General features: G+C 32.7%; 1 protein-coding gene across 1 annotated transcript in view; it reads left to right on the forward strand.

The window, feature by feature from the left end:
- Nucleotides 1–663: 663 nt before the first annotated feature.
- Nucleotides 664–14161, forward strand: part of LOC127846613 (uncharacterized) — a 39368-nt gene continuing 25870 nt past the window's right edge. Inside the window, exons 1-6 of the mRNA XM_052378041.1 lie at nt 664–1010; nt 1230–1359; nt 2884–2993; nt 3247–3328; nt 8960–9109; nt 10047–10207. Coding sequence (XP_052234001.1) covers nt 987–1010; nt 1230–1359; nt 2884–2993; nt 3247–3328; nt 8960–9109; nt 10047–10207 — 657 coding nt within the window. The 5' untranslated portion in view covers nt 664–986. The remainder of the gene's footprint in view (nt 1011–1229; nt 1360–2883; nt 2994–3246; nt 3329–8959; nt 9110–10046; nt 10208–14161) is intronic.

Here is a 14161-nt window from a genome sequence, read left to right on the forward strand (position 1 = left end):
ATAAATTAATAAATATTTGACAAAATCGTATAATCTCGCTTGAAGGTATGCATATCTGCGTTTTGTTTTTGCTGTTTTACGAAACATAAAAATCAAAATTCATCTACCTCATCCCATTTTATTATACTCTTCTCAACCAAATATCTATAAAAATAATTTCCACAATCCAAGTATACCTTTTCTACAACTATGGCTATAATGATAAAATATGTATAAATCATTTTTAAAAATTCAATTGTTTTATGTATACAATTATGAACCCAAATATTCGTTACGTTACAATTAGTCGGGAACAAATGCTAAACTTCCCCTACACATGCAAATACACACTATCATCATTCTATGCAGTATTGATATCAATCCATAAGGTATAGAACATACGCCAATCATGTTTCATCATTTTGTATGGAGGTGAGAAATACACAAATAAATGCATGGTATGCAGACGTACATACATGGTGAAAGTAACGTTATATTTAATTGACACAGATATCTTAACGACAAAACGAACGACCTTAAATATAGTTTGATAGAGTTAGAAATGATACAGAAGATACGATACTTATTTGATATCTTTAACTCGGTTAAACACATTCGCGTTTGAATTTGAGTAGAGAAGATGGTGCGTAAATTGGTACGCGAATATTGTAAATATTAAAAAAAAAATGATGATTTCAACATCCTTTCAAAACAACATATATATATGGATTTATGGAACGCTTTTTTAAACCAGTAATGTTCTAAGCAAACTTTAAAATAAACCATCCAGGCATTTAAGCGAAATGTGCAATAGGTGTGCAGATATAGCCTCTTATGACATGGAACTATCATCTTTCGAGAAACATGGATCCCGTTCTCAGGATCGTGTAGTTCGTGATATAAGTTGCCGTTAGCGTACATTTATGAGAGGTTCAACAATCAACATCTGTCGATTTATCGTGATTGTGTAATATAAGTTAGCGTTGGACCATCGCGCGTTCGAAATAATGGGAACGTGCATCACAAGGCAGGTAACCAAACCGTTATGCACAATTGTTTAAAATTAACTTCATTCATTAAATCGTAAAGCTTTATAATTAATGTTAGATGAATGTTTTAAATATTTGTGTACGACATGTGCCTTTAATTCTTCTATACAATGTTCATATAAATAGTTTACATTTAAACTTTTTTATTTGTAATTGATTGTGGTTGTCTTTATATGCTTGTGTAGTATATACTGTTTAAAGGACGACTGCGCTGACCAAAAAAACGTGGATTCGTACGATGTGCAATGTGTGGTATCCAGTGAAGATATGCGCGTGGATAAATTTACCATTATCACATCTACTCCAAGTCAACAGCAGGAAATAACAAAACGTAAATATCTACCCCGCTCAAGATAGTCTATTTAAAGAGTGTATTTAGTTATCAACATGTTATGTGCTCAATCTTAAACCAGCCAGTGGATATAAACGAAGAAGGATTAATAAAATACATAAGCCAGTCATTGGACTCATAAATCGAATGTTGTTCACTTCAATGAATTTGATACCACCGACCTGTTAATCATACCACCGATACCGACACTTGTTCTCTTAGTTGGAGCACAAACAATGATTATGTACTTTGTTACGTATGTACAAATCTGCTCAAATTAGTGAGGATGTAGAAACCTTTATTTGTGTTAAACAGTATAACTTACAGGTTAAGATATTTTTTTAAACTTTAGTCAATCATATTCATGTGTTAATTTAGGATTGTGATAATTAAATATTGTGTTTGAACACAAATAAAAACACTTTAAGTGTTAACATACGATTTACATGTATACTGGTTATTTTCTCTATTTAGCTTTAACTATGTTTTCAAACCGTCACGTGGTCTCCGGATATAGATAGATAGATAGATAGATAGATAGATAGATAGATAGATAGATAGATAGAGAGATAGATAGATAGATAGATAGATAGATAGATAGATAGATAGATAGATAGATAGATAGATAGATAGATTGATAGATAGGTAGGTAGGTAGGTAGATAGATAGATAGATAGATAGATAGATAGATAGATAGATAGATAGATAGATAGATAGATAGATAGATAGGTAGATAGATAGATAGATAGATAGATAGATAGATAGATAGATAGATAGATAGATAGATAGATAGATAGATAGAAAAAAACGCGTTTTCCCTTTGCAATAATTACCGTCATCCGTTCGCGTTTTTCTCATTTACCGTTATGGACTCCAATGGTCGTTACTCCCCAGACTTCATTCGAAGAATACCTAAACGTTAAGTGTTATCTTAATGGTTATCGGTTTTCTCATCAATATTTATGTAAAAGAAAAATTTCGAAAGCCGTTTCCTTCCATATTATATTATGTACTGACAACGCCAAAAAATAGTATGTAATAGTTGCTTCCAATTTGGTCAATTATGAACCGTGCATTCTTAAAATTATTTAAAGGCAAAGCATGATGAGTGACATTATGCCAAACCATATAAAATATGATGAAAAGGATACATTGACGATTGCATTTAATCTTGGAAGACAGTTAAGAATGTTTAGAACACCTAAGTCTAAGATAGTTTAAACGTATAGAAGCGTCATATTATTAGCTTTTCTGTAATTGAACGAAAACCACACGTTAAGATGAACAACATCTTAAACGTTTCAAGAACCCTTTATGTGTTTTATAAAAACAAGGTCTGAGATTTATACAGACAAATGCAGTGATATTGCCAAAACTTACATGTTTTGTGTAAACCACATTTCAATAAATAGTTAAAATTTAGCAAGACAAAATAAGTGCCTCAAAATCGAAAAAGATTTTTTTTATTTCTGTTGAAATACTTATTAAACCCTGAACTGAAAAATATTGCTTTCCTTGATCTAGAAAGCCAAGTCAACGATGAAAAAGTTTACAGAAGTAGGCCACACTATTTGGAAGACACAGACACTTCCGACCAAGAATCAAGCTGTTCTGAGGAAAGTGATGAATTTGATGTAAGTTTATATAATGGAATAGTGGTTTAGTTTGAACGAAAACTGTTCGTTCCAATGGTGTTAATAAACCTGCAAACGCGAAAACAATCCTTTGTGGACAGCATGAATAGTCATAAATATTTATAACAAAATAATGTTCTATCATGTTAAACGGTATCCAGTAATAAGCCTTGAATTACGTAAACAATGTATCAAACACTTCACTGTTAATACTGATAATTAGTTTTATAGGAAACATGACATATTTTCGCAGACCGACATGGAAGACTGTCTGAAAGAAATGGTCACGCTATTAGATAACGGCTACATACCATCTAATACAAAAAACAACGAATGTGAGTAAATTGCACTGATTAAATGTAATTGTCACTGTCAAAAGTCATATTGTTTTGCCTATGTACAGTAGTTTATTAGCCTCACAATTTTTCGGGTTTAAGCGTACAGAAGTTTCCGTTTAATAACTAGAAAACGTTTTGATATATATTTATATTACTCTGTATATTTAATAACCTTATATGAGGACCTTGCTCAAGATTGAATTAGGAATGGATTGGGTTAATATCAAGGACACAGTTACTAACAAAAAGGACACATTTTCTTTCGGCACCACGATAAGAATGCTTTTCAGTATGACGTTTGCGTTACACTCTCCGTCTTCACATGTTTGATAAGTTAATCTAATATTTAACTATTATTTCGGACGCGCTGTACTATTCTCATTATTGAATTATGAACGTTAAGAATAACCTTGAATTTCTAGCCAGCGACAAAGAAACGTCTCCTCCCCATGGAAATAATGTGCTATATGATCGTTTAATGAATGATGATTAAGAGTTCAAATTTGATCGGGAGGACGCGCGCTAACTTAAAAAAAACTCAATATGGAACAAATGTTATCAGCTTAAAAACTCTTGAACGAATTAAGCTATTGTAAAGTAATGTCATACATAAATAGCTTCAACACCTCTGGGGATCGCATTCCAGGTGGGCGTGGTCGATGTCGCTATTTATTTATAAACAATATAATATTATATATTAATTTGATAAAAGGTTATAGAGAGAAAAATGTTAGGGGACAAGAAATTTAGCCAATAACTCTTTGAAAAATAAACACAAAAGCCAGAATAATGTGAACTTGCATGTCCTCTTCGAGGTATCGCGCGGAAATGTAAAGCTTCATTAGATTATTTTATATTCAAAATGGTAATACATCACTGAAATATCATTGGCGCATTACCACTTAAGAAGTGGCTCATGCCCTATATATAGGGGTGATGCGTATACAATTTTATTAATTCGGATCATAAATGTTCGAGATCTAGTTTGGAAACGAATTGTCGTTCAAGCAAACATTTTCCAAACAATCAATGTGACGGTAGAATCTGGCAATATGCGCATTCCCATGTATGGGATACTTGAAACAAACGTAAAGTTAATTGAAATATGTATATTATTAATAAAAAGGGGCAATAACTTCCTTTACTATTATTTAAGCCAAAAAACCTGAACATACACGCATGTTCACATCCAATAGATGCTGCATATAATGTTTGATACATTTCGAATAATTAGTGTCCGAAATAAAAATCGCCAAATCGACAGAGAGGTACGACCTCCCAATATGAGCATTTCTAGCATAAACGGCAAGTGCATATCATTTTCCAAAAAATTCCTTCGATCTAACGTTGAAACACAAACAAAATTTGAAAAATAACGTTCAAAGGACTCCTTCCTTTAACATTCTGGCGAGGAACGACCCTAACACAATTAACACATTCTTCATATCAAATATAATAAAAATCGGATCATTAGCAGAAAGACAGACAGACAGAATGTTTTACAGACGTAAACTTTACACTGTTTTGTCATTTACAACATAGTTATACAAAGCATAATGCCAACGTGAGTACAAATAAGAATATTTAGATATCATATTGATCGCGTAAAGATTATATACATACATACATGAATTTAATTAATTAGTTATACACAATAAATATTTGTTTTTACAAATATTAATTAGAAAAAAAATAATATAGTATTCGTGTTTTGCTAAATTAACTTATACAGATGATGAAACAATAATTTTGTAATTAACTTTCATACAAATATTGGAGGATGAAAACCATAAACATAGTGCAATTATTAAAACGTTATACAAGACAAGTTGATATAAAAAAATGAAGAAAACTTAGTTAGTTAATATTTTAACAACTATGTTCAAGATAAGTAAAATTGGAACATGCGTTAAGGCTATACGTGAATTATTTGAGATATACTAAACTGTACAAGCTAGATAATTTAAAAACAAAAAGTAATTGTACGAAAATTGATTTTTGTTTTACAATTTTCAAAATACGCAACAACAATATTTAAGTTGTGCTAGGCAAATGAATACTACTGATGATGAATAAGGTGAATGTTATACGAACTTGTAAAGACGAATGTGGAGGATGAACATAGTACGGTCATTAAACATTAAAAAGACGAGTTTATTTACCCAACTATTAGATGAAGGGCAATTAATAAGTTAATATTTGAATATCCTGGGTTAGTTAACTAGGTGGAGCTGCATTAAGGCTCTACATATGAACTTGCTCAGGTTCCTTACTTGTGTTTTCTTTGAAGTACCCATTAATTCAAAACATTTAACATACTTGGTCTTTTATAATAGTAAATTAGTTCTTTTCTCAGTGAATTGAAGGCTGGGCATATCATGATAAAATGGTACTCGTCTTCAATATCTCTGACTTAACATTTTGCGCATAATCGCTTAGATCTCTCTATATTTTTATGTCTACCTGTTTCGATTGCTAATTTGAGCGACGATAATCGTAATTTGGAAAAACAAATTCGCAATTTGTTTGGCAAATAATCAAGATATGGTTCAAACTCAAAGGTGCATTTAAATAAATTGTTTGTCATTAATGAGTTGCTATTATTAATCGAATTGTACCAGGATTGCTTAAACACGTCTATAACAGTTGACTTAAATACAATATGGAAGGTATGGAGATTGACAGAAGAGGGATTGTCCCATACGTATGAAAATCCGTAGGTATCTAATAACTTCTTCACATTTATAGCCCAATTACCTTTACATACTTTTAGACTTTTGAAACGTCCATACAATTTTGATATGATTATGTTATTTGCATGGATACGTTTACACCAGTATTTTATTATACGAACGTTTCTGTTAAGGTAAAGTGGATACCTTCCTAGTTCCCCATATACTCCCATGCTGCTGCTAGATGCTTTGATACCTAGGAGCCTTTTAGCGTCTGAGATCATGCACGAAAACTAAACGTGAGACGGACTGAAAAACAGTTAGACATTGAATCAGACGGAAACGATTTTTAGATGAAATTCGTTGCAGACTCAAATTTCAACAAAATACAATTTCGAACCGAAGAACAAAGCTTTTTGAGCAGCACACACGTGAAATAAAAAAAAATAACAATTATGTTTCTGCTAAAAGAATGAATTAGCGTTTTGAAAATATATAGGTTGTTTTTCTTGAAACTTCTTTTTTATATTCATAAAAAGCTCGTTTACTGTAGGAACGATTTCTAAAAACCTTCAACTATGTGTACAGGTAAAGGATGGAGTGTGTTTAAGTAAAACACACGGTCTGATCTACAACTGTGCTGAAAATTCGGCACGAAACAGCCCATTTGTTAAAATAGCAGTCTGATGATGGAATCTTTATTTCGCAAGAAATATACACATTTTTTAATAATTTATGTTCACTTATTATGTGTCCGACCTTGCTTACAGTGCTGCACGCCAACACCGGTAAATAAACATCATCGTTATGTATGTATGTGAGGACACTTTTTGAAAATAACTATTAATTAATTAACGATTATGAGTTTTTTTTAACGGTGGCCTTCTCCGACAATATACCGCTTAGTCATGAAAAATATGTAAATGAAGATGTAAGTATTTTAAGGTATCTAAGTGCTTAACGTGTTACAGGTTTATCCGGCGTCCGGCCTCGTGTGCACTGAATCTGTTGTCGTCAAGTTTATGTTCGCGAGTTTCTCTGTAGGCAACAGTTTTAACCAAGTTTTGTTGAAACTTGTTAAGAATTATTCTCTTAACAATTCATATTCCAGATTTGATTCTGGGTTCGAAACACAAGGTCACACGTTTAAATTTTAATTTCACCTTGTTGTCGTCTTCTTCTTTAGAATTACTTAAAAATACATATTTAGTAATACATCTTGATTCAACTTGTTCAGAATGTTAATATTGACAATATCTAGGCCATGTCCAAATGTGCCAAAATTAGGTCAACCGGTAAAATCATAAAAAAACCGTGTTACTTCTCAAAAAGCCACATTTTTGACTTAGATTTGATAAGACTTTGTCAAAATGTGTATTATACAAAATATATGTAAGGTTTTAATCTGAACCAACCCTAAAACGTAAACACTATGAAGAAAAACAAATTTGTAAACACTCTAAAAAAGCATTTCTATTCAATATTGATGACATTTCGCCATAATATTTATCTGAAAATATCGAGACCGAATGTATCAATTCCAGTTAAATGTGAGAATATCCTTGTAATTGCTCTAGCATCCGCATATATTAACTTCTAAATTTTATATTGCTCACGTGCAGACGGAATGGTAATCTTGACAATAACTAGGTCAGATTTTAATCGTCTCGATGATTATTATCAAATTTTAAAACTCATCAAATCTTATTAACTTTTAAAGATATTGTATAACAATACAATTGATTCCCTTTTTGCAGTATGAACTTGTGTGTCTTATGCTTTTTTTCCAATTTTAGTTTCAATTTGTCTACTAAATGGGCTAAATTACTGCGATCATGTATTATAATATTAAATCTTTGTTTTAATAAATCTAAAGTTGACGAAAACCCCAGTCTGTATCATTTTCTACAACATGAACGTTTTTCACATATTCTTTAATGCTATGTCGATGTAGTAAGTGCATGTCATTTGAACAATTTCAATGACATTATGTCCTATCACGTGAAGATTTGTTGAAACATTGTATTACTTTCCATTTAAAAAGAAGTGTGTTTCATTATGTTGTAATATAATACCGGTTAGTTCCAGCTTGTTAAATTGAAGTTGATTTTAACAGGTTCTCGCAAACAGTCTTTTTATGATGTCAACATGTTCATTTAACATCCATGTTGCAATTATTGTTTTGTAAATAAACACTTGTCATAATTATCGTCATTCTCACAACATTAGCAGAACAAAACAAAACATAATATTTATTCAACTTTAGCATAACAAGCTTATCGTTTTACAAATATGGAATAAAAGAATTAATACATTAGAGCTGTAGGACGTTAACCAGTATACATTTCAAATGTAAATATATTGATATAGGTACAGAATCATAGCAGTATTGTATATTATACATCCAGTATTATATTATAACATTACACAGATTTACATATATAAAACGGTATGCCTTTTAATCGATTACAACTCTAATTTTTGCACTGGCCCTCCTAAATGCGATTTTGAACTAGTTTGCATCTATGCTCTGATTGTATTTTTAATTCCCACAATGCCCCACATTTCACGTTTGTTCTTAACAAATCAAGTTAAAAACAAAAAGCCGTTACATGGTCAAATGTGACTTTAGTCCTCTAAGTGTTACTTTGATCTTGTTAGTAGGTAGACGGGTGAACACGCAGCATGTTGTCTGATTATGGTTGTCATTTGAGCCAAGTAATTTAAAACCGCATCAATTGATGGCCGAATTAAAGAGATGACAGACGGTTTCGCGAAGGCGAACAGACGGACGGACACTGTGATTGCTATATGCCGTCGTCTTTCATGAGGGATATAACGAACGAGATGAACTTTGAAATATAATAATTGGTGTGAATGAATCAGTATTAAAACTGTAACTATGTTACAATTTGTAATTCTGATTAAATTACCCGTCAGTTTGTTTCTATTGTAGGGGGTAATATCGCCAGCATGATTTCATATAACAGTTACTTGAACTTCAAAAAGGACTCTTCCAAAATCAATGAACTATGTGCATTAATAGAAGATTCATTTGAAGATCAACTGGCTCACTTAATTGGCATTTCTTCTGATATTGTAGACGGTGAGTGAACGCTTTCTGATGTATGGGGTAATAAATCGTGTATAGTCTCAAAGTCATATACGAGTTCCTCAAACTTGAAAAGGGACTTGTCCAATATTAATTAACTGTATGAGTTATTAAAATTTCATTTAGTGATAAACTGGCTCACCTAATTGGCATTTATTTATATCTTTTTTTACGGTGAGTGAACGGTTTTAGGCTTTTAGCACATACATACCGGACTCGTGTATCGGAGTCGTTACGTTTTGAAGGATTTGATTGCTGTTCACTTCAGTAATTAAAGTAAATCATTTGCTCATACATCTCACAATTACATTACATCACATTGATATATTTATATTCAAGCGGCATTAGAAAATTTAATACGGTATTATCATATAATGAGAAAATAAAAGTACATAGTACATAACATAGAGGTTTCGTTTTATTAAACGGTAAGTGAAATGTTAATTTTTTAAATTATGAAATGTTGTGTAGGCGTCTTTTTCCTCGGACCAAATTTAAAATCGTTATTCACATGCCCACTATTGTTGACGACGTGGTAGAATTGTAAAATTCTTATTGAAGTGTTCGAATTTTTTGGTGGAAGAGTTCCAATCTTAATGTAGACGTGTGTCAAAAACACATTTTGGGCAGCGTATACATGTATTTGTGTTAACGCATTGTATCTAATCAATCATTAATATAACTCAATAAAATATGCGAAAAGAAGGATTATGTGTTTTTTAATATTATGTTTATATGGGGGTCAAATAACGCCAATTACTCTTTTTTCATGAATTCCTTTACATTTTTTATTTTGAAACACCAGTTACTATCTTGTTCGCGTGGTAGCGAGCTAGTATTACAATTATTATTAACAATATACATTATACTGTCTGCTATTACTTATAATTTCATCTCTAAAATATCTCCTGCAATATTTGTTACATTACAGATGATCAACCTCATTCATTTAGTTTAGATGAAGAAATTGTTCAGCATGTTGGAGGAAATTTCACGCAGAATCGACTTGAAGAGCACGACGATTCGAGACGCAAATATGAAAGACTCAGTTTACAAATGTTTCCTGAAGAAATCATATATAGACGGGAAATTGTAAGTTTATATATGTGTCTTATCAAAAGGTTTTTGTAATAAAAGATATGAGTTGATGCCAAGGATAAAAACTATTATTTATTCATAGTAAAGGGCAAGATGAATATTTCCGTTTTTTACAGATTTTTAAAAATAAACGACAGTCTCAGACGATAATTCAAATTAAGACCACCTATTTTACTGGGTTTAAAATAAATTCGTCCAATTGTTTCTGTATGTTAACTATTTTATAATCAAAATCAACGATAGTACAGTCCTTTGGATGGTGTGTAGAGTCTTATTTTCAGAAACCAGATTACCTTTCAATAATAATTTATTAAGTGGCTGCTTCTCATATATATCTCGAATTTATAATTACATTCTTAACTATTAATGGCATAATTATCAAATATTAGCCTACCTAGACATATGTTGCCTTCCTGATACGTTTTGTTAATAAAAAGTATGAGTGAAATGTAAATGTTTGATAACACTGCTTTAATATGGTGCATAACTCATTAAGTGCGCGAGTGTTACTTTAAAAAGATCCCATAAGAGGAGAGCATTGTAAAACATATTTGTTTGCAGTGTATATAGGTTTTTAATTTAACGGTACATGTGTATAATGTAAATACTGTTTGCTCATGATATTGGATCAAATTATATAACACCCGGCCCAATGGGCTTATATGTCTCCTAAACACTACGTCGTTACGGTTCATTAAAATATAAGGGATGGAAACGACTAGCAAACTTTGTATTCGAATGATCGGTTTTTAAAGGATTCAATAATTGATTGTTATTTAATTTTTAGAATTTTTAATACTGTATTATGAACAACGCCTCAAACATAATATAAAAAAATGGAACAATATACAATAATATTCAGCATATTCTATTTACATGCATTAAAAATATACACGTGGACTGATCCTACAAGTCAAAAGGTTGATATTCAAGCATACCTATTAATTATAGAATTTCAGCCACAAGGCTTTTTAGTACTTCCGCGGTTATTGTACGTTTTATACCTAAAACAACATTTTGACGCGTGGTATTCAAGAGATGCAAGAACAGTTGTTGATTTGTTTACAGTTTTACATTTTCGAAAACACGCCGAAAAGCATGTTAAATTGAGATTTGCTGTGCATTATTCGAATGATAAAAGACCGCGGTTGACGCTTGGGATGATTATGTCCTGAAAACCGTTTACACAATATTATTGCAATTAATTTAACTTAACACGCTTACAAAAAAATCAAAAAAACTTAAGATCCAACGTTAAGTTCATGAGATTAAGATATTCCGTAGTAGTTTAAAATAGTATATGTTTGTTACCATTATTATGCAGAACGGAGGAGTGTGCATTCGCAACGAAAAAGTCGCGTGTATTTATACAAGACAAAAATTTCTTGATTTTAATTAACTTCAAGTACTTTTAACGCGTGCTTCGGCAAAAAAAACCCCACCCACCCGGCATAAACATGAAGCAAAAATGCAGTCTGAATTTGTTCAAACTCACGCTCGGGTATACTGCTCATAACAACTATCGCTATCAGCTGTTGCCAGACAAAACATTATCCATCTCATAAGGATCTTACATCGTTTTTCATCGGCCTTACTGCCAGAACAGTTAAAACACAGGTACCGATCTGCTGATTCTGCCCAACCTGCTAAGAACAGAGCCCTCATTCCTTCGTTGCTCGTGTTATGTGGCGACATTCAATCAAACTCAGGCCCAGTCAAAAGTTCACAGATCGTCTAATCTGGTCTTTGCGATTACCTGTCTAGTTGGAACACTTTGACGCCTTATGCTCCACTGGTCACCTCATCAACGACTCCAAAGGCAGAGCTGATGTCTTAGTAAACCAGCTTCAATCAGTTTTCACCAAAAATGATGGCTAACAACAGACACCAGTTTTCCAGACAATATAACAGAAAATATCCCTACACATGTGATCGGTCAAGCAAGCTTTAACAAACTATTAACCGTATGGTCAACTAAGCTGTAGATCCTGACGAAGTACCCAACAAAGACCACCATACCTGTGTTATGGAGCTGACCCCAGCTTTTACCGCTATCTTTCAGCAATCAATCAACACTGGCGCATTGCCAAAATATTTGATATATGCCAACATAGCACCAGTATATAAACAGGGAGACCGTCACGCAGCGGAAAATTACCGCCCTGTATACTTTACCAGTCACCTCCAAACTTCCCGAGAATATCATCTGCCACCACATTCTATACCATCTTGATAATATACAGAGTTCTCACCTCCATGAATCACGGATTTCGCTTTGGATATTCGTGTGAAACTCAACTAGTTGTAACAATCCATGATTGTCTTAACTGTTATGACCAAAACAACACATCTATACCATCCTCCTGGACTTGAATAAGGCCTTCGACACGGTCCTACACCAACGCTTGCTACTGAATCTCGAGAACTACGGAATCCGAGGTAACCTTCTCTCCTTCTCTCCTGGATCTTATACTTCCTCACCTGCCGAGAAATGTGTGTGGTTGTTGACGGGGAGAAACCACATCAAGTACCATTGAGCTCCGGAGTTCCTCAAGGGACAGCGCTGTTATTTTTATGCCACATAAACAAACTGCCAGAGAGATTGAAGTCACAGATCCGAATTTTTGCAGATGACTTTCTTCTTTACCCACACATATAAACTTAAAGATCATGTGATTCTACACAATGACCTAGATAACATTCAAAAATGGGCCAACGAATGGGTGGTGGAATTCAACGCAAAGAAATGTTATTTAAGTTCCAAACACAAATCTAGCTTCTTTAATAAAATTTACAAAGATATCTTCAAACGAGTATATGAAAACACCTACCTTCGTACTACTTTATCAGAAAACATGGAATGGAAAAACTATATCACCAATATAACAAAGCGAGCGAACTCTACTCTTGGATTCCTCAAAAGAATCCTCAATCACTGCCATTTAGACTGCCTCAAAAGTGCCTTCATAGCGCTTGTCCGTTTAAAACAAGAATATGCCAGCCCTAGAGAGTGTTAAGCAATGTGCCGCAAGTTTCATCCCTAGGTTTATCAAGGTTCATCTGGAGACTACCGCTTCAGACAGCGTGAAGAAATGCTACACAAGTTTCCCACAGGTTGACGCTCTTGTACAAGGTGGTGAAAGGACATGTACCGGCCATTTCCATTGAATGCTGCCTTAAGGCCTAAACGTTTAATAAGGGCTAAGCAATACGAGGACCATATCCATCAAATTATAGCGTGTAAACTAATAAACACTTATTTCAAGTGATTCAAACAATTCCAGCAAAAACTGTCATCTTTAAAAATGCATTATTTGTTAAAAGCCCCAGTTTGCGGAATAGATCGTTGTTTTACGTATAAATCGTATATCGAGAAATAGACTTTTAATAAATTCATTGAAATACATTTTTATCGAGATTGACATCGAAAACCTGTCAAAATCGGTTTTGAATCGATAAAATAATATGCAAATGATCATAAATACATGCAACAGGCAAAAATAATCGCAGCGTCGCGATTTATGCAAATTATAATGCTATTATTAGCATTATTAGCATATGGAAAATAAATACATAGATTTAGCAAAACGTAGCGTTGCAACTCAGTTTCCGTCTGTAACAGATGTATTTGCATTTTTTCTTTCCTTCGCTCCGCTAAATTCGCCCGTATCCGCCAAATTGTTTGTTTAGGTTTGAAGTCACGTGTCGAATCATGAATATTAATTTGGTCGTTTTCGTACTTTACCGTACTCGATCCCAAAATAAAATGCGCTATATTGTTTGTTTTCAACCGATTTCAATCGGATTTTCAGTGATATCCTCAATAAAGACACGTGTTTTTACGGTTCTACCCATATATATATATATATATATATATATATATATATATATATATATATATATATATATATATATATATATATATATATATATATATATATATATATA

Source organism: Dreissena polymorpha, chromosome 9 (genome assembly GCF_020536995.1).
Source record: "Dreissena polymorpha isolate Duluth1 chromosome 9, UMN_Dpol_1.0, whole genome shotgun sequence".
In the NCBI taxonomy this organism is placed as follows: domain Eukaryota; kingdom Metazoa; phylum Mollusca; class Bivalvia; order Myida; family Dreissenidae; genus Dreissena; species Dreissena polymorpha.